This window comes from Sorex araneus, chromosome 10 (assembly GCF_027595985.1).
Source record: "Sorex araneus isolate mSorAra2 chromosome 10, mSorAra2.pri, whole genome shotgun sequence".
Lineage (NCBI taxonomy): Eukaryota > Metazoa > Chordata > Mammalia > Eulipotyphla > Soricidae > Sorex > Sorex araneus.
The window spans coordinates 29,896,755-29,924,669 of NC_073311.1; the positions used below are offsets into that span (position 1 = coordinate 29,896,755).

A 27,915-nucleotide genomic window follows, 5' to 3' on the forward strand; every position below is an offset into this window, starting at 1 on the left:
AGATGATAAAAGTCGAGCTTCTGTGTGAACATACTGTCACTAAAAATAAAACCTACCCAGTTTTCCCAGCACCACTTGTTGAAGAGGCTTTCTTTGTTCCACTTCACATTTCTTGCTCCTTTGTCAAAGATTAAGTGGCCATATTTTTGGGAGTCTGTGACAGGATATTCAACTCTGTTCCATTGGTCTGCAGGTCTGTTTCTAGCCCAATACCATGCTGTTTTAATTACTACTGCTCTGTAGCAGAGTTTAAAGTTGGGGAAGGTGATGCCACCCATCTTCTTTTTCCCTCAAGGATTGCTTTAGCTATTTATGGGGGCTATTGTTCCATATGAATTTCAGAAGTGTCGTCTATTTCTTTGAAAAATGTCATGGGTATCCTGATAGGGACCACATTAAATCTGTATAGTGCTTTGGGCAGTATTGCTATTTTGATAATGTTAATCTCCCTATCCATGAGCAGGGGATGTGTCTCCATTTCTTAGTGTCCCCTTTTGTTTCTTGAAGTAGTGTTTTGTAATTTTCCTTGTATAGATCCTTCACCTCTTTGGTTAAGCTGATTCCAAGGTACCTGATTTTCTGAGGTACTACTGTGAAGGTATTGTTTTTTTAATGTCTCTTTCTTCTCTTTCATTATTTGTATATAAGAAAGCCATGGACTTTTGGGTATTGATTTTGTAGTTTGCCACTATACTATATTGACCTATTGTTTCTAGGAGCTTTTCTGTAGAGTCTTTAGGGTTTTCTAAGTATAGTGTCATATCGTCTGCAAATAGTGATAGCTTGACCTCTTCCTTTTCTATCTGTATGCCCTTGATATCTTTTTCTTGTCTAACTGCTATGACCAGGACTTCCAGTACTATAATGAATAAGAGTGGCAAAAGCAAGCAACCTTGTCTTGTGCCCGATTTTAGAGGGAAGACTTTTAGTTTTTCCCCATTGAGAATTATACTTGCCATAGAATAGATGACTGGTTAAAGAAACTTTGGTGCATCTACACAATGGACTAGTATGCAGCTGTTAGGAGAGATGAAGTCATGAAATTTGCTTATAAATGGATAGACATGGAGAGTATCATGCTAAGTGAAATGAGTCAGAAAGAGACAGAAATAGAAGGACTGCACTCATTTGTGGAGTACAGAATAACATAACATGAGGCTGACACCCAAGGACAGTAGATACAAGGGCCAGGAGGACTGCCCATAGCTGGAAGCCTGCTTCATGAGTGGAGGGGAGAAGGCAGATGGAATAGAAAAGGGATCACTAAGAAAACAATGACTGGAGGAATTAGTTGGGAAGGGAGATGTGTGCTGAAAGGAGATAATGGACCAAACATGATGACCTCTCAGTGTCTGTGTTGTAAGCCACAATGCCCAAAAGTAGAGAGAGAGTACGGGGAATACTGTCTGCATTGGAGGCAGGGGAGGGTGGGAAAGGGGGGGTATACCGGGGATACTGGTGATGGGGAATGTGCACTGGTGGAGGAATGGGTGTTTGACCCCTAAAATAATGCACACAAAATAATTTCATATTGTATAGGAGACTTAGCTACAACAAGCTAGAAGAGTATCAAGATATTTTTTATATTTCTAAACTATAATTATAATTCATTATTAAATAACTCCCTATCAAAACAGTGTGTATATTATCTGTAACAACCTAAACATTTTAAAAACATAATTAAATCCCTAATTCAATCATAGCTTTTTCACTGGGCTGGATGGTGCAAGAAAGTTAAAAATATTAAATATTCAATAGTAGAAGCTACTAAATATAGATGATATAAAAAAATAGCTTAAAGTTTCACTTCCAACTTCAATAACTATTTGAAAAAACAACTTAAGATTTTACCTGCTGGAGAGCCATAAGATTATTTTTATCTGCATCGAGCTGGGCATTTTTTAGTTTCTCTCTCAGATTATGTAACATCTGCTGATACTCAGTAATTTCATCATCTTTAGAAGACAAAATTGACTAGAAATGAAGAAAACAGAATCTGTTACATAAATAACATTTTTAAAAACTTTTGCTTGTTAATAGAAACTGATACAGACCACAGAAGAACTCTTAGAAAATATGAGTAAAATCACTTGAAGTGAAAACTAACAACTGCTGAACAAAACCATGCTTCTTTTTGCATGTACAGTCTTAAGTTCAAATAAGTAATGATTCAATTATATATATATAGCAGGGCTGGAGTGATAGCACAGTCCTTGGGCGTTTGCCTTTCATGTGCCCTACCCGTGTTTGATTCCTCTGCCCCCCCTTGGAGAGCCCGGCAAGCTACCGAGAGTGTCCCGCCCGCACGGCAGTACCTGGCAAGCTACCTATGGCGTATTCGATATGCCAAAAACAGTAACAATAAGTCTCACAATGAGAAACGTTACTGGTGCCCACTCGAACAAATCGATGAGCAATGGGATGACAATGACAATATATAAATTATATATATATGTATGTATATATATCATCTTTTTCTTTTGAGGAGGCATTGGGTGTGCTTCCAAATGATGCTCAGGTCAGGGGACCACAAGATACTGAGAAGCAAATTTAGAACCTCCATATGCAAAGCTTGTCCTCTAGCCCTTGGATAGCTCCCAAGGCCCATGGTCTAATTCTAAAAACATTAAACAGTATAGGAGGCTGGAGAGATAGTACAGTGAGTAGGGTACTTCCCTTACATGTGGCATACCCAAATTCAATTCCTGGCATCCTGTGTGGTCCCCTGAGAACCTCCAGGACTATTTACGGAACACAGAACTAGGAGTAGCCCCTGAGAATAATGAGGTGTGACCCCAAAACTAAAAAACTTAAATAAAAATAAAAATGCTGAAAACTGCAGTGCATAAGAATACAATTGCTATCATTTCTCCCCCAAATATTAAATATGCTAAAAATGACTATTTTTCCCGGGGATCAGTAAATTATGGCTTAAAGGTCAGATGTAGCTGCTGTCTGTTTTTAAAGTTTCACTGGAACATAACCTTGCTCATTTATTTAAACATTGCTCACAGTGGCTTTCATGCTCTAATAACAGAGTTTTAGAGTCACTCACAAAACAAAATGGCCAGGAACATTTACTTTAGTTTATATGTTTCAGATTGATTTTATATACCTCATTTCCAATGCTGCTACTTTTGCTTAAAATATATAGGTCTTGAAAGGTTAATAGAGAATAACAAATTCTAGATAGTCAAAAAAATTTATGCAAACCCTGTTAGAATCAATGGCTACAGTGGTTAATGATCTAAAATTGTAATTATTTACTCAGAATCATTTTGAACTATTTTCAAAATAGAATCTTAGCTTCCCCTATGGTAATACTGGAGGATTTCATTGAGATCTTTAGAGCGGTAAAAAGAAAATTTAGAAAAGATTGAGGAGCCGGAGCGATAGCACAGCGGGTAGGGCGTTTGCCTTGCACGAGGCCGACCCGGGTTCGATCCCCAGCATCCCATATGGTTCCCCCAAGCACTGCCAGGAGCAATTCCTGAGTGCAAAGCCAGGAGTAACCCCTGAGCATCGCTGGGTGTGACCCAAAAAAAAGCAAAAAAAAAAAAATTTAGAATAGATTGAGTGTTTTTAAAGAAATCCTGTTCTCTCATTCCCACTGAATGTCAACACCTTTATAAATATAGAAAGAGAACCAGAAAAATTAAAAGTAAGCCTGGATATTTAACTAAAGTATACAATTAAATGATTTACATGAAAACAATTCCATTTCTTTATTTTCTATGACATATAAATTATCTTTTGAGTTTAAGAATTTTATCAAATGAAAGGCTGATATGGAAAAGCTTGTTTGATAACAAAGTTAGAGGATTATAGAGAATAGTTTTAAGAGATTTTTTTTCGCTAAGATATTTAGGGAAGAATTTAGAATTTTAAATGCCCAATTAAAATGTCATTACTAATATACAGCTTTTAAAGAAAACAAACTGAAAAAGTAAAATTAAAACAATTAAAATAAAAAAAAATTAGATAACTGGAAAAAAGCACCTTCCATTCTTCTACTTTTGCACTGACAGCTATCATGACAGGATCATCTTCTTCATTTTTGGCCTTCAAAAGATCTGTAAGTTCCTGCACCTAAAACGTAGCAATTAAAGTATTACTGTCAATCAGTGTAACATAAATACATATTTGAACACTTATACATACATTATATAAATGATACAAATGCACATGATATAAATATATGTATTACTGATACATATTCATTATTAGATTAGATCTATAGTTAGAAATAACACTAGCATTTATGTATTTTTAGTTGTAAAATTATCTTCACTACTAGGGAATAATATTTCTAACCACTTTTCTACTTTTTAGAAAAATTTAATGCAAAAACAGTGATCAGTGCATTATTATATTTATCATGTATTTAAGGTACAAACTTGAACTTTATGATCCAGGCCTTCAAACCATCTCTAACAGAAAGATTCCATAATTAGAAGCTTTTCAATACTGTATTCAACACATTCATTCAAGAGGCAAAATAATGTCCGGGGAGGACTTATGACATATTATGAAACATATAATATATATACACAAATATATGTTAGTATATCAACATACTATGATATAAAACAAAATTTAATATCCTAAAATTATTATTTCTAATTTTTACTAAACAGAAATGAGGCAAACACTTCCTATACATGCAGGAAAATTGAGTGAAACAGTTGAACTTGAATTCTTACTTGAAGTCGATAATGATCATTCTCTTTTTTCAACTGATCTATCATATTATCTGTCTGATGTACAAGCGCTTTCATTCTATTATATTCATCAGTCATCTTCTCCATTTCTTGTACAGACTCTTCTAGATTTTTTCTCATTTCTTGATTTTGAACTTCAATTTTCTCATTAGCTTCAGTTAAAGTCTGAAAAAATGTAAATCCTATGATTAAAAAATATTAAAAATAAAATACAAACTAAATTAAAAGGAAATCTTAAGTGTTGGGGAAAAAAAAAGATGTTTTGCCAGATCTTTATAAACAACTGGGGTTAACTAATTAGGTCAAATTAAATATCCTGAAAACTGTACCTAAATATCTGGACATGTGTTTTTTTTTCTTTCTATTTGAAAAAATATATACATATGTGTATATATGTATATACACACACACATATATAACATATATAAGTACGCATATATACATATGCATGTGTATATATATATATATATTTTTTTTTTAACTAGAATGGAAAGATAATACAGCAGGGTAGGTTGTCTTCTGTGTGCTTTTTTTCCCTTTCCATTTAAAAGAAAACACAGGGATGGAAAGACAGGGAAATGGGTAGAGCATCTACCTTGCATGCAGCCAACTAGAGTTCAATTCACATACTCCATATGTTCCCCTGAGCCTGTCAGGAGAGATTCCTGAATGCAGAGCCAGGAGCAAGCTCTCCCATAGCTAGGTGTCTCCCCACCCCCAAAAGAATAGCACTATAGCACTGTCCTCCCATTGTTCATCAATTTGCTCGAGCAGGCACCAGTAATGTCTCCACTCTGAGAATTGTTGTTACTGTTTCTGGCCTATCAAATAGCAAAATAAATTTTTTTTGCAGTGTCAGAGACTAAATCCAGATCTAATACACACAAGGTATATATTTTGTTGTTAAGTTCCATATTCCTGTCCCAGAATCTGACTTTTTTCTTAAAGAATGCCAAAGACAGGTATAAAATTGGAATATACTTTCAAGAATATATGCAATTTCAACGATATAATGTTTCATGTGTATAAGTTCACGGTTGTAAATTCATACTAAGAAATATATATGTAAAGCTGAATACCAGTTATATTGTAATGAAACACAAGGTTTATAAGAATCATAAATAACCTGTAATCAATTTTACCTGAATTTCATCCAGATATTGGACAAGTTCATAATTTTTTTTAGACAACTGTGATCGGTAATCACTGTCTTCTCCTCTTCTTGACAAAAGTGTTTCTTTTTGTGAATCTATTTGTTTCTGATAGTCAATAATATCCTGACGAAGTTGTTCATTCTGAAGGTAGAGCAAAAGAATATTCTATTAAGAAGGTATTCACATAAACAAAACGTGTCATCTAACTCAGTATTTTTCAACTGGGGGTCATCGGTCCCTCTGTGAGTCTCCAGGATACACCAAGGGGGCTACAAGTGAAAATCATGTAAATAGAGGGTCACAGCACGAGACTGGGGGAACAAACCACTAGAACAGGGGGTCACAGGAAGGCAATAGGTCAGGAGGGGGCCACAGTAGGAAAAATGTTGAGAAACACTGATCTAAATGATAATGTCAAAATGTATCTTTAAATTCTTTCTCCACCCTTAAAGCCTCACCTTTTTCTTTAGACGTTTGTTCTCCAGAAAGGGACAGTAAAAAGGTAATTAGAAATAAGAAAAGCAAGATAAATTTTCTTAAAAATTAAAAATTAAAGCAAGAGAAATTTCAAGAGAATTAAATATTATTGTACATAACAAAAGAAAACAAAAATTCTAATTATCCATCAAAACAAAGATTGTGTTAAAAAGATAAGAATCCTTAAAAAGATAAGAATAATATAAAGCATTATTTACCACAGAGACCAACGAATAAACAGAACTCATAAAATTTAATGAATAACAGAAACTGTTTAAGAATACTTGATACAATAAGAGAAATGAATCAGAAAATCAGTCGTATACTCCCTAAGTAAATAAATTAAATATATCCCATATATACATAGATGCATATACATATATATATGTCAAGAATAGCTTATAACAAAGAAAGCATGATTAACCCTAATACATGACTATGGTAGTAAATGGTCTTACCTTTTGTTTTCCTATTTATGAGACAAAGTCATATAATAAAATCAGCCAACTTGGAAATATAATTCATAAAAGAGCAGTTCTGATTATAGCATACACTTATGAAAAACATTTTAAAATATTTCATTGGATCCTCAAAACTACCAGACATATTTTACTAACCTCTCTTCTTAATTTGCTGTTTTCATTTTCTGCCTCCTCATTTCGAAGAGCCAACTAAAATTTAAAACAAAAAGTTAAATTAAGTAGTAATATGACTTAAAGACAGCTTATTAACACACAACCTAATTTTAAAATGCCTCTAATAGAGAATTTAACTCCTAAAGACCTCCTATCAGCCCACAACATAAATAATGTTTCACTTTTCAAGAAAAGTAAAAACTAGATGAGGTTAGGAAGAAGCAAGTTGAGTTTAAATTATTATTTTTTTTAATCCACAACAGGGGCTGAACGATAGCACAGGATAGCAGCAGGTAGGGTGTTTGCCTTGCATGCGGCTAACCCTGGTTCAATTCCCAGCATCCCATATGGCCCCCCAGCACCGCCAGGAGTAATTCCTGAGTGTAGAGCCAGGAATAACCCTTGAGCATCGCTGGGTGTGACCCAAAAAACTAAAAAGACAAAAACAACAAAAACAAAAAAATCAACAAAACTAGCCAAAGGATAAAAAAGTAAGAACAACAAACTGCATCTTTCTCCCACCCCCAGAAAACTCAGACAAGAAATTTTCTGGTCATGATTTTTATATTACTGTCCCTCTAACTCAGGATTAGTGTACGTTTTGCTGCCAGGAGGCATTAAATTGTTTAGAAATATCAGGAAGTAGCGCATAATGGTTAAATAGCAGCCAAAGAGTAGCAGTGGGTAAGGCACTTGCTCTGCATGTGGTTAATGCAGGTTTGATCCTCAGTACCAAACACGGGGCCTGAACACAACCAGGAGTAAGCTCTAAGCACAGGACAAAAAGTAAGCCCTGAGCACAGTCAGTGGTGGTCCCAACCTCTCCACCCCCACAGAAAAAAACCCTAACCAAATTCCACTTCCTCCTCCTCCACACCAAAACAGTCTGAAGTAAATGTGTCAGAGACTCATATTCCAGGTCAAGCAATTTCTAATCATTTCAAGTATTCTAATTAATATCTCTTAAGTTTTTTCATGTCATATACTGACAAGAAATATGGTGCACAAGACGTCCTTAGAAGAATTACTAGTGCAGGAAATAACCAAAAGCTATGAAGCATTTTCTTCCGCTCATATAAAAGATTTTCATTTGTGATCTTTTAACTTGTATCCTCAAAATGGGAATTACTCTAACCATTAAAAGTTTGGGGGCCTGACTGACCGGGGCCTGATCAATAATACAGCAGGTGTAGCACTTGCTTGGCATGTGGCCAACCTGAGCTCAATCCCCAGCACCCCATATGGTCCACCAAAAGCCTGGTGAACCCTGAACACAGATTGAGGAGTAAGTCCTGAACACCGCTGGGTGTAAGCCAAAAAACAAAGAGAATTTTTTTTTTCCCCACCTATCTTCCAAACACCATCCTTTTTAATGACCTTTCAGTTTTCTGTTTTTCCTGTTTATTCAAGAAGAAAAAAATTCCAGGGTGGTTGCAACTATATTTAAAAGACTATAATGAAAAATAAACATAGTATTTTATCCTTGTGGAACCCGAGCTACCAGATCAGGGCACTAGAAGGGATATTACTGGGCCAGGAGAAGAATAGTTCACTCATCTAATTGATTCTTCTTCATCATCATCATCATCATCATCATCATCATCCCGCTGATCGTTGATTTTCTCGAGTGGTCTCAGTAACATCTCCATCTATCCTAGCCCTGAGATTTTATTACACACTAAATAAGGATGCTGAAACAGTATTAAAATTTATGAGTATGATAATTACATAGTGGTTATGGTATAGAATATCCCTTTTTTTCAGAGACATGCTAAAATATTTAAATAAGTAACAACATGATTTGTGTTAATTCCCCCTCAAAAGGCTCAGCAGGAAGAGATGACTATGTGTACACAAACATACTAACCCAAAACAAGTGTAAACAACAAGGGACAAAGTGGCACCTATCTCAGATGCCATCAAAGGATGAGCCATAAATTAATACATATAAAAATATCTACCACATAGTAAGGATTTTGTACTAGGTATTAACTAAATACATAATGCAGTTCCTGGAATTTTGCATGCTCTCACCTCTAGGTCTTAGCAAATCTATATAATAATGCTCTGTCTTTAATCACCCCACACATTCCATATCCTTTGCTGGGATAACTTCAGATTGGAATTTACTTTCAGGTCATAACTTACAGATCATCTCCTGAATATCAAGACTGTTTTAGGTATCCATCCCCACTGTACCCTGGAGCATTTCTGTATCCTTATATATTTGGAATATCATATTACTTCTATGTTATAGTTATTATTGACAGTGAATTTCTTGAAAATCAGAATCCTTTCCTACCAGATCCCTAGTATCTAGTACATCATCTGTGACCCGTTATACTCAATGAAGTAGAATGGCTCATAAAGGGCAAGGAAGAAATTGCTAAAGCAAATTATACCCATCCCCTGTCTCAAAATACCTAATGGATGGCTCATACATGGGTCATATATTCAAGTTTTCTGTGACTGTGCTTTTAAACAGAAATGCTATTGAGGTTGGAGTGATAGTACAGGAGGTAGGGCACTTGCCTTACACACAACCAACCTTGGTTTGATCCCTGGCACCTTAGATGGTCCCCGAGCTCTGTCAAGAGTGATCCCTGAACACAAAGCCAAAGGAAGCCCTGAGCACTGCAAGCTGTGACCCATAAAATCCAAAAATTAATAAATGGCAATATTATCTCATAAATATTGTTTATATAATATGTGTCTATTACCAAAATTAAATTATCACACTGTGACATAACAGTGAATAAAAAGACACAAAGGTAGAAAAAGTTTCTAGGGATCAAAAATAGGATAGCTATCACACTAAAGCACCACATTTTTACTTAATTTACTGACATTTGAAGCAAAATAGGAAATATCTTATTTTCTAACAAAAAATAAAAATGCTTTTGCAAAGTATCCAACAGTTTCTTCATATCAAATTTAGCATTGCATCAATTATTTTATAAGTAACAAAGAGCCTAAGAGGCATTAACAAAATATGTATGCATAAAAGATGTGTGGTTTAAAGTGTGCATTGATTCATTATATAAAGCATGCCTGAAGATCAGAAATTTTATTATTTTTTAATATATGGCTTAAACATTACTTTCTTAGTCTAATACCAATATAACAAAATGCTATTTTCCCAAAAATAGTTATGGCAAGAGAATAACACATATGAATTTTTATATAAGTATTCAAACAACACTATCAATATAATGTTATTTTCCAAAAAAATATTGTGGCAAGAGAATATTATGAATTTTTACACCAGTATTTCAAACCATATTGATCTTATCACTGTATCACAGTCATCCCATTGTTCATTGATTTGCTCAAGCGGGCACCAGTAACGTCTCCATTGTAAGATTTGTTACTGTTTTTGGCATTTCAAATACGCTACGGGTAGCCTGCCAGGCTCTGCCGTGTGGGCGGGATGCTCTCTGAGAGGGACCGATGAATCGAACCCGGGGTCAGCCACGTACAAGGCACTTGCCCTACTCGCTGTGCTATTGCACCAGCCTATATATGTATATATATATATATATATATATATATATATATAAGGCACTTGCCCTACTCGCTGTGTTATTGCACCAGCCTATATATATATATATATATATATTGGAAGGCCTAATTGTGACCTAGGGCTTGACACACGGGAGACCCAGTCTTTTCCAAGCCCAGGACCCGAGGCTGTACATGCAGCAGGTCTCAGTTCTAGGGGGCACTGCTGCCCCTCTGAGGAAGAATAGGTAAGAAGTCCCCAGGGGGCTGGAGTGATAACATTGATCTTATGTAAATTTAATTTCCTAAGGAAAATGTACCTTTGTACAAAAAGAATTAAGCTCCAAGTCATATTCTAAAGAATAACTGATGATTATATTTTGAAGTTTATAAAGCTATAAATAGGCATCATTTATCACATAACAAGCAAAATATAATATCAATACTTATAAAAGCATAATTAGATGAGTTTATCTATTTAGATATGTTAAAGCCCATTGAAAAAGAATGTGCCTTACTTGTTCATTAACTTTCTTTTCTTTCTCCAACTCCTTTTCCATGTCTTCTAATTCTCTATCTTTTTGTTCCAATTGCTTTTCAAGTTGGCAAATTTCCTCACGTAAAAACCGAGTGTCACGCCCACCTACAGAATGCTGTGCCATCTTAATAAGGCAAAAAAATTATACAATACAATTATATTTGAAGATTGAAATGAATATAAAATAAACAAACACCTTGATTTAAAATGTCCATTATATAGTAGCACCATATTTTAAAGTTAAGTAGGCTTAAGAACCAACTACCCCTTTTTTTACACTTGAATTTTGGTTCACAGGATCACAATCCTTTAAGCTTTTCATCAGCCAGCAAACACGACAAAGAAAGAGCTGTAAATCACAAGGCTCTGTTGTAATTGCTGAGTCAAAGGCACCAGACGATTGCAAAGGCATATATCAGAAGGGATAAACTAGGCTTCACCTTAGGTATAATAAGAGCTCTAAAACCAGGCTACAAGGTTCTGATGAACTTCCCCAGATACTGATCCTTGATGTTCTTAACATGCCCTCTCCCTCCAACCATGGAGTACTTACCAGTACTCTACAACAGAACTCTCTAGAGTAACAGAAATATACTCTGCATGGTTAGTACAGAATCAACTATCCGTACTAAATACATGTTGCTATTGCTTTCACTTGAAATCTGCAACTAAAGAACCAAATTATTCACTATAATTGTGGATAATTTAAATGAAAATAGTAACAAGTGTTTAATGACACCATATCAGAAAGTCCAGACCGATTCTTGAAAAATGTTGTAGCAGACTAAATTCATTTCACTCCATGTTCCTGTGATCTATGGTCATGTTACAAATACTTTGGCCATTTCACCACTAACACCTTCATCTCTTCACCGTACATTTCTGTTACTCTACTACTTAAACTACTTATTTTTTATAATTTACTTGCTTCAGAAAGTTTCCATTGTGTTTTCGAAACTTCTCCAAGTTAAGTAAATATTTCATAATTTCAATCTTTATACTAAACCCTCATATACAAATCTTTGCCATAGTTGCAGTTTGGCTCATTTAGTAAGCCAATTCATTTGGAACTCTTTCATTTGGGATATACAGCATTCTTTCACATCTAAAAACTTAGTATCAAGACATGTTGATTTATACCAACCTACAACTTCAAGACTTTGACTCTTCCATCAATTCATAAAAACTACAGCATCTTTGAATCTCAGAGGATATTTAGTTTCCTAGTCCCTTTGCAATTCAAAAATAATTAAGCAATTCAAAAATAATTAAGAAATTATAATTTCCAATCAAAAGCTGCCTTGGTCTTTTCTGCATCTCATATCTTTCATTCTGATTTCTCATTATATTACTTTCTTCTTGGCTTCTCTGTAGCCTTCAATTCCTGTGTCCACATAAAGATTTTGTCTCTGTGGGAAAATCTTTCAATTATTTCCTATCTGAGAGGGTCAGAGACCTCCTGACTCTTGACTCTTCTCCTCCCTACCCCCCATCATCCCAAACTTCACTTTTTTGCCTTCTCAGCTGAGATTTCATAATCATCAATAACTTCAAGCATTTTCTCACTAATGTCTTCCAAATACCTGCCCTACTCTATAGCAGCTGCCTGGCAAAACCTAAAACTGAATCTTTGAGACTGTAAAATTCAATAATAAATATTTATTGGCAATAATAGTCACTGTCCTAGAAGCTAAAGAGTTGGAAATTTTCAAAAGTAAATAACGTTCAATCTCATAGTTAATGAAAGAATGAGGATTTGAACTTAAATGGTCTGATTCCAGGTTCCCTAATGGGGGATATTTTCTCTAACAAATTTCTATTTCATCTCACTTCTGTAAAATGACCACACATTTTCCGCTCTTATTTTTACAGCTGCTTAAAAAGGTTTTACTCTCAACTTACAGGCAATAAACATAAAAATAAAAGTTTTGACAAATATATATTATTCTTCCCTAGTTATTACAAATAAGCATACGTAAAATATTTTCAAAGCAAGTATTTGTAGCACATTCTCTCATAATCTCAAAATATTCGTATTACCACAACAATACACGCATATTTGAGCTCTTGACTTTCTCAGAAATTACTCATCTGCCATAATGGTATGGCAAAGTCTAGGAGGCTTTCAGTGCTTTTATTTTGTTCAAATTAGATGGTCAAGCCATAGCAGAATTTATGACAGATAACAGGCATATATATGGTGAACAAATAATTCTAAACACAATACTCTCATTCACAATTTTCCTTCATAGTCATCAAAAATCTTTAAAATAATTCAAAACCATGAAACCAACAACTATAAAACAAATACAAAATAATTACTAACAAATAGAAAAGCACATACCTCCAGTTCATTTTCCAACTTCATTACTTTAGTTCTTAATTGGCTTTCTATTAAAAATAAAAAAATGTTTTAACTGATTAGATTTTCTTTATATATATACATATTTCCCTCTATGATTTATTGCCTACTGTCTGAACCCCACCAAATATGGTGTAGTAATTATGGAAAATGGGTAGGGAGTGTCCTACGATGTGTCACTCATATATTCAGGAATATGTTCATTCATGCATGAAGCTCAGCCCGAGAATGTGGAAAGTGGCCTGGGGCGTGGCAGAGGTTGGGTAGTGGAGGTCGGCTGCCCGGGCTGGGTCACTTGGAGTGGAGAGGACTCTCATTCGACCCCCTCTAGGGTGCCCCAAATGAAAACAGCCTGGCGTGGAATCCTGTGACATGGTTATGCGGGCCTCATTTTATGCTCCCTTCTGGGAGAAGCAGCCGGAATAATCATACTCAATGTGGAAAAACTAAATGCCTTCCCTCTAAGATCAGGCACAAAACAAGTGTCTTACCACTTCTACTGAATATAGCAATAAAGCAAGAAAAAGATATGAAGGACATCCAGATAGGAAAGAAAAAAGTCAAGCTCTCACTATTTGCAGATGACATGGTACTATATTTAGAAAATCCTAATGACACTACAAAAAAAATCTCCTAGGAACAATAGATTTGTATAGAAAAGTGGCAAGCTACAAAATTAATATGAAAAGTCCATGGTTTTCGTTACACAAAAAATGAAAGACGAGATAATAACAATAATAATAATAATAATAAAATCCCATTCACAACTGTGCCTCATAAAATCAAGTACCTCAGAATCAGCTTAACTAAAGAGATGAAATACCTTTACGAAGATAACTACAAAACACTACTTCAAGAAATGAGGACACATGAAAATGGAAACCCATCACTTGCTCATGGATTGGGAGAGTTAACATCACTAAAATGCAATGCTCCCCAAGGCACTGTAGAAATTCAATGCAGTCCTTATAAGGATAGCCATGCCATTTTTTAAAGAAATAGATCAAGTACTCTTAACTTTCATATGGAACAACACTCCATCCCCCAGCCCAATAGCTAAAGCAATCCTTGAGGAAAAGAAGATGGGAGGTACGATTTTCCCAAGCTTCAAACTGTACTACAAAGTGGTAGTATTTAAAACAGTATAGTACTGGAATAAAGACAGACCCTCAATCAGAGGGATAAGAGTTGTAAATCTTCACAGACCTTCAGGTATATGATCAGTTAATATTCGATAAAGAAGCAAAAAATATGATGTGGAACAAGGAAAGCCTCTCCAACAAATGGTGCTAGGAGAACTGATCGGTTATGTGGAAATAAAAAATAAACTGTCATCTTTCTAACGCCATGCAAAAAGTCAAAACAAAGTGGATTAAAACTTTGATATGAGACCTAAATCGATGAGGGACCTAGAGAAAAATGTTGGCAGAACTACCCATGACATTGAAGCTAAAGGCATCTTCAAGTATGAAACACCACTGATCAAGTGAAAACAAAGACAAAGAAATGGAATTATTTTAAACTAAGAAGCTTCTATACCTCAAAGGAGACAACTACCAGGATGCAAAGACAGCCCATGGAATGAGAGAAATTACCAACCCAACACACATCTGATAAGAGGTTAATATCAAAAATACATAAGGCACTGGTAAAACTTCACAAGAAAAAACATCTGATGCCACCATAAAATCGGGAGATGAACAGAAACTTCTTCAAAGAAACTCCTCAGACAAACAGCCAAAAGGCACATGAAAAAATGTTCTACATCACTAATCATCAGGGAAATGCAAATCAAAACAATGAGATACCATCTCATGTCAGAGAGACTGGCACACATCAAAATGACAAGAACAACCACTAACAATATTATAACCAAGTATCTAGAAGTAAAAAATGGAGAGAGAAAGAGAGCGATCGAGAGAGAGAGAGAGAGAGAGAGAGAGAGAGAGAGAGAGAGAGAGAGAGAGAGAGAGAAAGAGAGAGAAGAGGCAGGCTATAGTGGAGGGAAACAAGGGACATTGGCGGCTGGAAACATACTGGTGGGGTTGGGAGTTGGAACACTATTACTGAAAGGAAATCATGAACAACTTTGTAACTGTGTAACTGTGTATCTCAAGGTGATTCAATCAAAAATAAAAAGATTCCATCAGGATTACAATAATAAAATTATTTTATGATTGACCCTATCACTTTTTACAATAAAGTGATATACTTAATGCATAAATTAAAATGGATCTTCTAGTATTTAATAAATAAATCCACCACTTAACACTTTTATAAACATCTGCTTTGCAGATAATTACCAAACTTTGCTTGTTCTTGACCTGCTTTTTCAACTTCTTCCAAAGCTAGTTCTGCTTCTTGAGCTTTCATCTAAATAGTTAAAAAAAAAAATCAAGATGCCTTTTCATTAGAATGTGCACAGAAAACAAGGATTTTTGTTATCGCCCTACTCGCTGCTACAGCTGATATGTGGAGATACTAAGTCCAAAACTCTTCTCACACATCTTATATATCCATCAAGTATTCAACTTTTCCCTTTCTAACCTTTCCCACTATTTATTTTCCAACTCTCTTTATTCAGTGCATGTGTTTAAAGTTTCTGTCTCACTTCCTTTGTAGCATACCTAAATAGCATAAAATACCTAAACAGCTCCCATCCCTTCAGTTTCTCCTATTAACATAAATAATTTAACTCTCCTAAGACATACTTTTGTGGTTTTTTCCTTGTTTGTTCGGAGGGGGGGCACACAGTGTGTGTGTGTGGAGGGGGGGGTGTGTGCTCAGGGCTTCCTCCTGATTCTATGTTCAGGGATCACTTCTAGAGGGCCCCAGGGGACCTTATGAGATGTCAAGGTCAAATCCAGGTCTGCCTCCTGCAGCCAAGCAAGCACCCTGTCTGCAGTACCATCATTCTAGCCCCTAATGCATACATTTTGTATCAATTGTGACTAAAACCTTTTTACTCAGCTGAAATATAGGGAATACAGCACCTACCTTGCAGTGCAGGTGACCCCAGCTGTGACCCATGACACCACATATGGTCCCTGAGTACAGAACCAGGAATGGTTTCTGAGCGCCACAGTGTGGTTCCCCCAACCCCAAATCTTTATTGACTTCTTATTGCTGATAAGATGTTCAACTTGCTTAATATGAAACTTAAAGCCCTTGACAACCTATCTCAAATTACACGACATCTGTTTCCTCTACAATGTGCTATAAACTCACTGCACTGATCTCAAATTTAATAATAGGCACCTTTTTATTTCCGGTTTTTATTTATGCTAACCACCATTCTGGAATCTCCTAAATATTTTACCAGGACTTCTTAAAATTACTCTTCCATCTCTGCCCTATCACTAGGTCTTCTCACATCTAAATCTCTTTTCCTCACAATCCTTATAATAATCTGTTGTCGTCAGGTAATTCTAGGATTATTTTAACAACTAACATAAAATATCCTTTTTTTTTTAGGAAATTTAGAACAAAAAATGGCAATGCTTTTTGCACAGTAAAATTGTCAATCCACATTTCAGAATTCTGGTTTTTGAGTGGTGACTGAGAAATAAATACAAAGTACTTTCATTGGCATTAAGAACAGATTGTTAAACTTCTCCTAGTCACAGCTATTACTAAAATCTCTTGAATACAAACCTTCATTAGTGACTGAGTCACTCTGAAAAGGTGAATGACATTTTCTTGACTTTCATTTTTTAGTTCATTTGCTTCCACCTAAACAAACAGAAAAGCAACTTTTTAAGTTCCATGACTTTTATTCAAAATCTAAGAACTCTGCCCGTCAAAAAGTCCCATAATCTGAGCATTGTATAACTGAGACTTAAACCTGAAAACTTTGTACACTTTCCACATGGTGACTCAATAAAAAAATTAAAAAAATTAAAAAATAAGAAATAAAAAAGTCCCATAATCTGAGAGACAAATAGGAGTTGTGTGTATGCATCGTGATCAATTTAAGCACCTTGGATAAGGAAACCAATAAATTATTCGCCAATTCTTCCTGTCTCGGCAGGTCATCTGGATCAACTTTCATGATTTCTTTCCAGTTTATATTAGGTGGCATCTTGACTTCTCACGCGGTGTTTTACTTTCTGTAACAAAACGAGTGGGATTAGCACTTTCAAAATAAAACAGCGCTGCTGCTTTTACAGTAATGTACGGTGTTCAATAGGTTAGACCGCGATCAATAACTAGGGTGTTCACAGAGAGTTATGGTCCCATAGCTGGATCAAGAGATAAAGCAAAATAAAATAGCCTGGGGTCAAAACTACTGCGGCTGGCAAACACCAGCAGATGCTGGCGGGGCGAAGTGACCTAGAACAGATCCCAGATCTAGGACAGACAGATCACTAGGGTGCTTCCCCGCCTGACTGGCTCCCTCCTCCGCACCCCCTTACCACCAAAGCGCGGGCATCCGAGGGGGCCAGGCGTGGGGGTGCCTGGAAGGCTGCTAGCAGCGGGGTTCAGAGCAACAGGAAACGGGGGGCTCCGGGGGCGGAAACGAGCGACTGAAGTGCAGTCTGACTACGGAGGGCGGCCCTGAGTTGGAGCAGGCCGATGGGCCGAGAACACACGCGGGGAGCAGGGAGGCGAGGCTACCGCTCTCGGCGGCCGGAGGCTGAAAAATAACCCGACGCGCCGTGGGAAGGGGCCGGCGGGAACCACCCCGCTAGATCAAGCCCGGCCGTTCCGGGCGGGGCCTCATCTCTCTCTACCGCACCCACCGGGCCGGCTCTGTCGCCACCACGCCTGACCAGTTTGCCAGCGTGGTGTCCCCGTCGGGACGCTGGATGCCGCCAAGCCGGTCACGATGCAGCCCAAGCCGTAGCGGCGACCGCTGCTAGGCGACACCATTCCCCGCCCCGGCAAACGTCGGGTTCCCGGATGCCGGCGGGAGGGGGGGGGGGGGGAGGTGGGGCACCGCCTACAATTTACGACCGGAGCCGTGATGCTTTACGGCGCGGTCCCGCGGGAGGGCGCGAGGGTTGGACTTCAAATCCCAGCATGCACCCCTGCCCCGAGGCTTCTGCGGCGGGGGAACTTGAGCCTCGGCGCACGGGAGCGCGGCCGTTCCCGGCGTGCTGTGCGCGAGCCTGCGACCCTCGCCGGGCTGCGGGCGGCGATTCCCCAGGCGGGCGGCGCGGTGCGGCGCCTCGCGGTGGCGGTCGTGTGGGGGCGCGCACCTTGGCGCGGGTGACCCGAGCGAGCCTAGGTCATGACCGCGCCTTCGGTGGCGTCGCTCTCGGGCTCGCTGTCCCTGAGGTTTGCCTGAGTCCTTGCAGCGGGCGGCGCGCTCCCAGGTGAGGTGGGGCTGACGAGCGGCGGCGGGGGCGGAGTTGAGGGGAGCGGAGCGCGGTCCTGAGCAGCTTTGACTTCAGGGGGGAGGTGGCAGGGCCGGGAGCCGGGGTGGGAGAGAGGCGAGGCACACCCGCCTCCCGCCGGGCCGGTGTATCTCCCGGGCCGGGGCCGTCTGGGAGAAGAAAAGTTTTGTTTTTATTGTTTCCAAGGCGGGGGGGTATCACGATCAGCCCCCCTGGGAGTAGGGGCCGCGCAGCCCAGTTGGTGGGGTTGGGGGGTGGGCGGGCGACTCGCGAGTGCAGACTGGGGGGAGCCCTCAGTCTCGGGTACCCTCTTGGCGCCGCTGCCTTCGCGGCTAAGGTGGGAGGAGCAGAGAGACGGGGGCTGGGGGCTAGAACTTGTCGCGTCCCCCCCCCCCCAGCCCCGTTCCTGCGGTCGCCGAGCGGGGGGTGGGTGGGAGGAGGGGCTGGGGAGGGGAGGGGTAGGCGCGGTGGCGGGCCGGCGTCCCGGTTCTTGTCTGGGCAAGTCGTGCCCGTCCCGCCGCTCCCCGCCGCCCGAGGACAGTTGGGAGCTGTCAGCGCCCGTGTCTGACTGGCCTTTCCAGCCCCTCGCGGCTCCCGGGGTTGTGTCGGCCCGCTCCTGGCGGAGGAGGTCCGTGCCTCGTCACTGCTTTCTCTCTCCCGGAGGACCGACGTCTGTCCAGCCCACGAGTCTGGGGCAGATTGGCGGGAATCTCACTTTGCTTGTAGTTACGGGGGCGAGGGGGGGTGCTCAGGGATCATTCCAGGGATCATTCCAGGCAGGGCTCCTCCTCGGGGATCCCTGTGGGGTGCTGGGGAACTAACTAACCTGGGTCAGCCGCCTGCAGGGCAAGCGCCCCACCCGCTGTGCTCTCCGGAATTTCCAACGTAGCAAATAACTGGAATCAAGCCTTCTCTCTGGGCAGTACGGTGCCTTGGCATCTCGGGCCCCTTTCGGCCAGTGTGCTTCATGTTTCTAATGTCTGTTCATGGGGTTTTTCTGAGGTCTCACCCGGAAGGGAGATTGCACTGTCTTCAGCCTCACCCCGTTGCCTCGGCAAGCTCTCACAAGGGGAGTGGCATTTTTTTTCACCATCGAGGATTATTTCCTGGTGGGTGTGTACCACGTCGCTGGGGTTCAGTTACCGTCGCTGTTGATGTTACCATATCTTGATGGGTTACCATCTCTTGATGTTACCATCTCTTGATGGGTGCTGTTGATGACCTTTCCCAGCGCCTGTGGGCAATCTGTATGCCTTCCACTGGGTACCTTTCAGACAGTGCTGGGGTCTGGGATCTGCACTCTTGTCAGGACGAGGACCTGAAGATTTAGTGCTGCTCCTGTCTCCTCCGAAGCCCCGGCCCTGTGCATCTTCTTGGGAAGGATATCCGCTGACCACATATTTTGTTTTGTTTGTCTTTTTTGCATGGGGGCGTTGGGTGTTAGAGTTCTTATGGCTCTCTCTGTGCTCATGCTTGACCTCTGGCATTGTTTGGGGGACCACCTGGGGTGCCTAGGGATCAAACCCGGTTTTGCCTGCAGGGCCAGTGCACTCTACCTCCTGTATGGTAAGAAGGCGCTCAACCCCCTAGCCCGTTTAATTGTGTCATTTGTTTTCTCTTATATTAGATGAGTTTATTTTAGCCCCTGTTAAATACACAACTAAAAACAAATTTGGGGGAGGAGGTGCCACATCCTTGGGTGCCCCTCCTAGCTCTGTGCCCAGGAATGACCCCCCCCCCCCCAGTGGTGCTTAGTGGACTGTATTGCTCTACTAAGAATTAGACAGGTAGGGGCTGGACCAATAGCACAGCGGGTAGGGCGTTTGCCTTGCACGCAGCCGAACCAGGTTCGATTCCCAGCATCCCATATGGTCCCCTGAGCACTGCCAGGGGTAATTCCTGAGTGCAGAGCCAGGAGTAACCCCTGTGCATCGCTGGGTGTGACCCAAAAGGCAAAAAAAAAAAAAAAAATTAGACAGGTATCTGCCTCAGGAAGCCTTACCTCTGCAGTCCTTACTAAGCCATGCAGCTAACTTCTTGTGCATTTCTCCATCCCTAGACATGCAATTTGCAAGTGTCTTCTGATTGGTAGAGTGCCTTATCCTTTTGTTATTTTCGGTTTGCTGATTTCCTTTACCGTGCACTCTTTCTCGTTTGCTGTAATCCCACTGTTCAGTTATGTTTTTTGTTGCCTTTGCTTCTAGTTTCAAATCCAAAAATTATTTGCCACAATTCAAAATTAAGCTATGATTTATTTCGTTCTGGATCCTATATTCAAGTAATATGTTTTTAGTTGATTTTTTTATGAATCTGTGAGATAGGACTCCCTTTTATTCTTTTGCACGTATTTGCCACAATTCAAAATTAAGCTATGATTTATTTCGTTCTGGATCCTATATTCAAGTAATACGTTTTCAGTTGATTTTTTTATGAATCTGTGAGATAGGACTCCCTTTTATTCTTTTGCACGTGATTCTCTAGTTTTCCAAGCACCATTTATTAAACTAGCCTTTTTCTTTGCATATGCTTGAATTCTTAGTTTGTTTTCATTTTGTTATTGTTGTTACTTTTGTAGTGTTGTGGTTAGAACCCAAGTTCTCCCATATTAAAGGCATGCCTTCTACTTCTAAGCCACATCCTTCCCTCCTTGTGCTCTGAATCACACCCCTTCTGGTGGTTTTTCTGGGTGATATGCTGTGGTGGACTTTGAACAGATCTCCCACATAAAAGGCAAGCACCTTATCCACTGTACTTTCTCTCTTGCCCCTATGTGCTTTAAACAAATGCCATACTGTCTTGATTATTATAGCTTTTCATTATCTCACTTAATTTTCATAGTAATCCTGTGAAATAGGTGTATACTTACACTGACTTCATCTTCTAGCCGAGAAACTAAGACTTGAAAAGGTTAAGAATTCTGATCAAACTTAGTGTGTGACTGAAGAGGCTCTTTCTAACTGAAGGGGCACCTGCTTACATGCTTTACTGGTTCTTAGGGCCTGATTCTTAGGACCTGCTGGAATCATTATTTCTAAAGTCCACTTGAGCTCAGTCTTGGTATCAATATATCATTTCATAACATCAGTTATTCAAGAACTTGAATTTTCAGTGCCTTTGGAGTCAGACTGAGGGGAGGCACGCTGGGATGCTCAGAAATTCTGCCTCTGCGCAAAGGAATCACTCTTGGGCTCTGGGATGCCACAAACTGAACCCAGTTCTGCCACGTGCAAGGAAAGTGCTGTACTTGCTATACCATCTCTTTGGCTCCAAATTTTTTATTGTTTTTACTTCACATTTTATCAGTGGATAGTAAACGGGAAATCTCATATTTGTTAAGTACACATATGCTTAGATCACAAACTTATTAATTTACATTTTTTTAGTAGGGCTGCTCCCAACAGTGTAGGGGTGACTGGGGCCAGGTACTTGACCTTAAAGTGCAGGCCTTTTAGTTTGGGGCTGGGTACTAAGGGTCATTGTGGCATTCTAAAGATAAGCTTAGTATGAAAATTGAAAACATGTTTATAAGTTTAGTTTATCATATTTATAGAAGTTAAATAATTTGCTGCTCACTAACGAAGCCAAGATTTTTAACCCAAATCTTAGTTAACAGTCCTGTCACTGTCACTGTCATCCCGTTGTTCATTGATTTGTTAGAGCGGGCACCAGTAACGTCTCTCAATGTGAGACTTATTGTTACTGTTTTTTGGCATATCCAATACGCACGGGTAGCTTGCCAGGCTCTGCTGTGCAGGCACAATACTCGGTAGCTTGACGGGCTCTCCGAGAGGGGCGGAGGAATCGAACAGGGGTCTGCTGCGTGAAAGGCGAACGCTCTACCACTGTGCTATCGCTCCTAGTTTGGTTTTTTATTTGTTTTGTGGGGAGAGGATGAGTTTGGGGGTTTTGATGTTTTTATTTTTATTTTTTATTTCTTTTTGTGTGTGTGTGCTGGACAATGGGGAAGGATACAGCAGGATAATTGCCTGTCTTAGTTTCTGGTTTGCTTTAAGAAGGTAGATTTTCCCTCTGGGTGCTGAATAATTAATTTTCTGACAAGACTGTGGTAGCCTGAATAAATTTGAAAACCTCTGATCTAGATTTTAATGCTCTATAGAATGCTTGCATCTAACTGAATCAAAAAATGTAATTCAAGTTCTTTCTGAAACTCACCATTGGTAGCCCCCAAATTTTCTACTTCACTTTCAGTAAAGGGATTTATTTGTGTGACTATTTTATTCATTCCCTTATTACAAGAGCACTTTCCTGACCTGCCTTCTTTTTCTCTGTAGTTTTACAGCATTTTTATTTGATTAAAATCACAAGAAAGATTTGCTCTTTATAATTACTGCCTCTGTTCTTTGTTCCAAGCAACTTGTGTACCATAAGTATTACTTCACCCTCTCTTTGCTGCTTTATCAAAATAATAACAACTTACTTTCTCACCATCTAAACTAAAACATGGCCATGGTTAATGTTTTGCCTTATTTTATGGAGAGGAATAATTGAGTAGCAAGCAGACACTTGTCTCTTCTAGACATGAGGAAACTGGGAAAATTGTTAGGAGTCAGTGTGAATAAAGATTTTATAGGCCAAATTTTAGGGAACTTTAAATAATAATATAGTAAATTACACTTAGTGAACCCTATTTAATCACAAAATTATTAAACTAAGAGGACTTTTCTGTTTTTCTGTTTCCAAGTTCCTGCACAATTTTGTTCATACTACAATTGTCCTATTGTTTTTCTTTATTTGGGGGACACACCCAGGGATGCTCAGGGCTTGCTTCTAGCTCTGGGCTCAGAGATCACTCCTGGCAGTATCCAGGGAACGTAGGAAGCTGGGTCTAGGTATGAATGCGGAGTCTGCCATGTTCAAGGCAAGCACCCTTCCCTGCTGTACCCTCTGCCCTGCACAATTCTGTAAGAGTGAGCTCTCGGTGCACCCTTGTTGAAGGAATGATAGTAAGTTTTGTTTCTGTATTGTAACTCATGATATCCCATTTTATAAGTAAATGTAAAGGTATTCTCTGCTCAGCAAGTGCAACTGATTAAATACTCTGTTAGGCAGAGAACAGAAACAGAGTACTCTAGTTTTTAATTGATTATAGACTGCAGGAATCCCATTTCTGAATACTCCAAAAATAAGGCCTTGTCTCTTGAGAACCCACTTCTTGGATTTCTAGGATTCTTTTTACTGTGTCTTCACTTGGCAGAAGGGGCAAGGGAGTCTTTCTCATATTTCTCTCTTTTATGTGGGTGATGCTATCCCCATTTGTGAGTGGTTCACCCTCACATAATCTTCCAAAGGGCCAGCCTCCAAATACCACTCCATAGGGTTTAACATGAGTGAGTGTGTGTGTGTGTGTGTGTCTGTCTGTCTGTCTGTCTGTCTGTCTGTCTGTCTGTCCATGTCTCTGTGTTTGTGTTGGGTGGAGTGCAAAACACTCATCCTGTTCCCTCAACTAACATTTAACAGTGATGTTCTATGTTGTTATGGTAATGTCCCCCAATAACTCATGCCTCCTTCCATCTATGCCCTTAAGTTACATAGTTCTTATGGGCGGAACATAAGAGATCCTGGCACACATGAGAACTAGCTCTCTCTTTCTCTTTTAATGCTGTCCCTTGAAAGTCTTCTAAACTTGTGTTATCTTGACCCATAGATTTCCCTTGAATAGATTTTGAGATTGTCTTTCATTGAAAGTGGCAGAGTCATTTATGCCAGGCCCAGTAGTATTCTTTGCCTGCTCCTTGCTTTGTGCTCTGGATTGTATATGCATAGCATCAGCTAAGCATGCTGCTATACATCTAATCGTTATGTTTGACCATTAGTGGAAAATATTTAATAAGCAGTCTTGCCCTTCAGTACCTCCTGTTCTCAGATGACTAAAGAAGTTCACTCTGAGTTACTAGTCACAAACAGGGACGACAGGCTTTGCAAGCTTAGGTCCCTATCTTTTAGGTAACTAACCTTAACCAACAAGGATAACTTGAAACATATACTAACCTCAGACAGACCAATAGAAGAACTATGTATTTATCCACTAAAGATAATCAGTGGGTTTATGGGATTATGAGACTGGTATTCCAAACTTGATTTTACTTGAGTTTCTGCAGGCTAGAAGTACTTAAATAGTTTTGAGGCAGAATTTCTTCTCAAGCAAACTGTAGGGGTTTTTGTTTTTTTATTTTGTTTTTTGTTTTTTGAAAGTAGAAAAGTGGGACTGGAGCAATAGCACAGCGGGTAGGGCATTTGCCTTGTTCACGGCTGACCCAGGTTCGAGTCCCAGCATTCCATATGGTCCCCGAGCACCAACAGGAGTAATTTCTGAGTGCAGAGCCAGGAGTAACCCCTGAGCATCATCGGATGTGACCCGGAAAAAAAAAAAAAGAAAGTAGAAAAGTTTATTGGAAAGTAGAAGAGAAAAGAAAAGAAGCTCCCCGCGTATAAGACTAAGTTCACAAACTTTAGTTTTGCTCTTAAGGTGATTTAGATCCAAACATGGAGTACAATCTCCTTTACTTAAATGATTAACCATATCTACAAAATACCTTCATGGCAGCCTTCCTGTTTAAATGCTACTGGAGCCTAATCAGGTTGATACATAAAATTAAACATAACAATAGTCCTTGTGAATGGTAAACAGACTACAATGCTAATCATTTGAAGATTGATAAAAGCTAAGATATTTTTTAAACTCCTCACCCATACAAGGTTTATGAAGGACCAAGATAATAGACTATAAAAAGATAGTCCAAGAACTTTGTATCTCAAGAAAGGGAATGAACTAATTCTTCTCATTGCTCATGAGCTCACTTGTCAGTTGTAAAGTCATCTGAAGTTCTGTACCTAAAAGCTACTTGTATGAGTATAGTTTGGAGGTAAGACTAGTGGTTGCAAAGAAAAACTGCAAATTCAGTTTCCACAGAGGCAGCAGGAATCTTCTTTCTGATGAAGAAAGATTAGGGATCAAGGAACCTAACATGTCAGTCACCGAAGATGTGACTTTTTGTCCCCAAAGAACCCTCAAATACCTGTGAGAGGCTGGTCTTTGACTATGATGATCAAGTGAACTCTGTTACTTTCCTTTCTTTTTTCTGTTCTGCTTCAGTGTTAACATTTTAAACTATTTGATAAAAATATAAGGTACTGTTTCTAGGTAAAGAAACGGACCAGAAATATGTTCGATAAAAACCAACTTTTTCATTTGCAATGAGTGCAACCCTTAAAACAATTCTCCAAATTAATCAAGTTCAAAGTTATTTTTTTTTCTTTTTGGGTCACACCCGGCGATGCACAGGGGTTACTCCTGGCTCTACACTAAGGAATTACTCCTGACAGTGCTCAGGGGACTATATGGGATGCTGGGAATTGAACCCAGGTCGACCGCATGCAAGGCGAATGCCCTACCTGCTGTGCTATTGCTCCAGCCCCTCAAGTTCAAAGTTTTTTTTTATATTGTTTTGGACTTCAGTGTCTAATTGCATTCTATAATAAAACTGCTTTGCCACTTAAAGTAGCTATAACTTTTTGTTGCCTAACTATTTAGAAATCTTGAAGTCTAAGATTCTTTTCTCTTTCTATTTTTGGCCCACAACAGGCAGTGGTACTCAGGGTTTACTCTTGACTCTGCTCAAGGACCACTACTGGCAATACATTTCTGATGCCAGGAATGGAACCAGTGGGTCTGAGATATACAAAGCAAGTACCTTGAACTCATACTATCTGGCCATAGATTGAACTTATAATGGTTAGTATGGAACCTATTTTATTTCTAGTGGTTGTAATTCATTTTTTTTAATAAAATAACAGTGATTTGTAGCAGGTGTACAATTAGCTTATAATAGGTTTCAGAAATAAAACAGAATTCAGTGTCTATACATTTTGATAGCCAACAAAAGTCGAGTTTCCATGAACTATCATACAGTTCTGAAGAAACTGATTTGTTTGCTTCTCTGTTTTTTCCTTTAACATCCACCTAAGTGCAGTTGTACGACATTGCCTGTTTTTTATTTCACTTCTGTATTGTGAAAAATGGGAAACTTTTATCTTTTATTTCTGAATAGTATTGTATATAAGTACAGCCATGCTCAATATTAAATTTCAGTCTCCAGGGACCAGGAGATAGTACACTGTATAGGGTGCTTGCCTTGCATGCAGCTGGTCCAGGTTCTGTGCCCAGCAGCAATCATATGGTCATTTCCCTCAGCCTGCAATCACTAATCACAGAACAGAGCCAGGAGTAAGCCCTGAGTACAGCCGGCATGCCACCTCCCAATTTTTTAATTTTAATAAATGTTAGTCTACAGTAAATTGCCTGTAGGACAGTGGTTTCAAATTTTTTATTGTTCTGCCTGCAAATGTAACAGAGCTAGAATACATGATTTGCTTTCTTTCCATTCCCCCAGTACCACATCTTCACTTGATGAGCAGTTAACTTGTTTGTATCCCAATCTCTGCTATTTAAAGTAATATTGCAATGAACGTAGATATCCATATGTCTTCTAAAGTCACTTTATTAAGTTACTGTCCTTTGGATAGACATATAAAAGTAGAATAGATGCCTTTTAATCTATTTCTGTTCTTAGGGTTTTTGGTTTTTTGGTTTTTTATTTATAGAAAGCTCAATAGTGTTTCCCTTAGTAGTTGTATCAATTTGCAGTTATGCCAGTAATTTATAAGATTTTAGTCTTTCTCATTGTTTCTGTTCTTTTATATGACAGCCATTGTCATAGTTTAAAAGGTGATAATTGTATTTTATAATTCACTTTTTATTAAAAATGATGAATATTTCCTAAGCCTGTTTTGGATCTGAATGCCCTTTGGAAAAATGCCTGTTCAGATTCTCTGCCTATATTTAATCAGTGTGGCTTGTTCTTGTTGAGATTTGTGAGGTTTAATATTTTAATATTAACATATTTTAATATTAATCTCTTATCAGATAAATTATTTTTAATATATCCTCCCATTAGTGAGTTATCTTTTTGTTTTGATGACGGTGTATTTTGCTATGCAGAAGCACTTTTAGGGCATCTTGTTCCATTTATTAATTTTTGCTTTTGTTACCTTGTTGAAGATGATTTCACAGTGAATGTTGCAACCAATGTTAAAAGCATTGAAAGTAATGAAAATAAAAGTGTTTTTCTTTTAATGTATTTTGTGCCTCTGGTGTTCTTAAGATTTCC

The 27,915-nt window shown here is 38.9% G+C and overlaps 2 protein-coding genes across 6 annotated transcripts in view; one reads left to right on the forward strand and one right to left on the reverse strand.

Moving 5' to 3' along the window:
* Window positions 1-18,271, reverse strand: part of CEP290 (centrosomal protein 290) — an 85,516-nt gene extending 67,245 nt beyond the window's left edge. For 2 of the 5 annotated variants that reach the window (XM_004602719.3, XM_055118085.1), the window contains exons 1-12: window positions 17,804-18,271; window positions 17,368-17,497; window positions 17,043-17,120; window positions 15,692-15,761; window positions 13,371-13,417; window positions 11,007-11,150; window positions 6,970-7,023; window positions 6,334-6,354; window positions 5,864-6,016; window positions 4,704-4,886; window positions 4,000-4,089; window positions 1,852-1,974 (exon numbers count right to left, since the gene is read on the reverse strand). In XM_004602719.3, coding sequence (XP_004602776.2) covers window positions 1,852-1,974; window positions 4,000-4,089; window positions 4,704-4,886; window positions 5,864-6,016; window positions 6,334-6,354; window positions 6,970-7,023; window positions 11,007-11,150; window positions 13,371-13,417; window positions 15,692-15,761; window positions 17,043-17,120; window positions 17,368-17,469 — 1,065 coding nt within the window. In that variant the 5' untranslated portion in view covers window positions 17,470-17,497; window positions 17,804-18,271. The remainder of the gene's footprint in view (window positions 1-1,851; window positions 1,975-3,999; window positions 4,090-4,703; window positions 4,887-5,863; window positions 6,017-6,333; window positions 6,355-6,969; window positions 7,024-11,006; window positions 11,151-13,370; window positions 13,418-15,691; window positions 15,762-17,042; window positions 17,121-17,367; window positions 17,498-17,803) is intronic. The other 3 variants (XM_055118089.1, XM_055118088.1, XM_055118086.1) reach the window with 2 other exon arrangements.
* Window positions 18,272-18,447: 176 nt separating this feature from the next.
* Window positions 18,448-27,915, forward strand: part of TMTC3 (transmembrane O-mannosyltransferase targeting cadherins 3) — a 42,343-nt gene continuing 32,875 nt past the window's right edge. The window contains exon 1 of the mRNA XM_004602720.2: window positions 18,448-18,706. The gene's annotated coding sequence lies outside the window, so the exon portion shown is untranslated. The remainder of the gene's footprint in view (window positions 18,707-27,915) is intronic.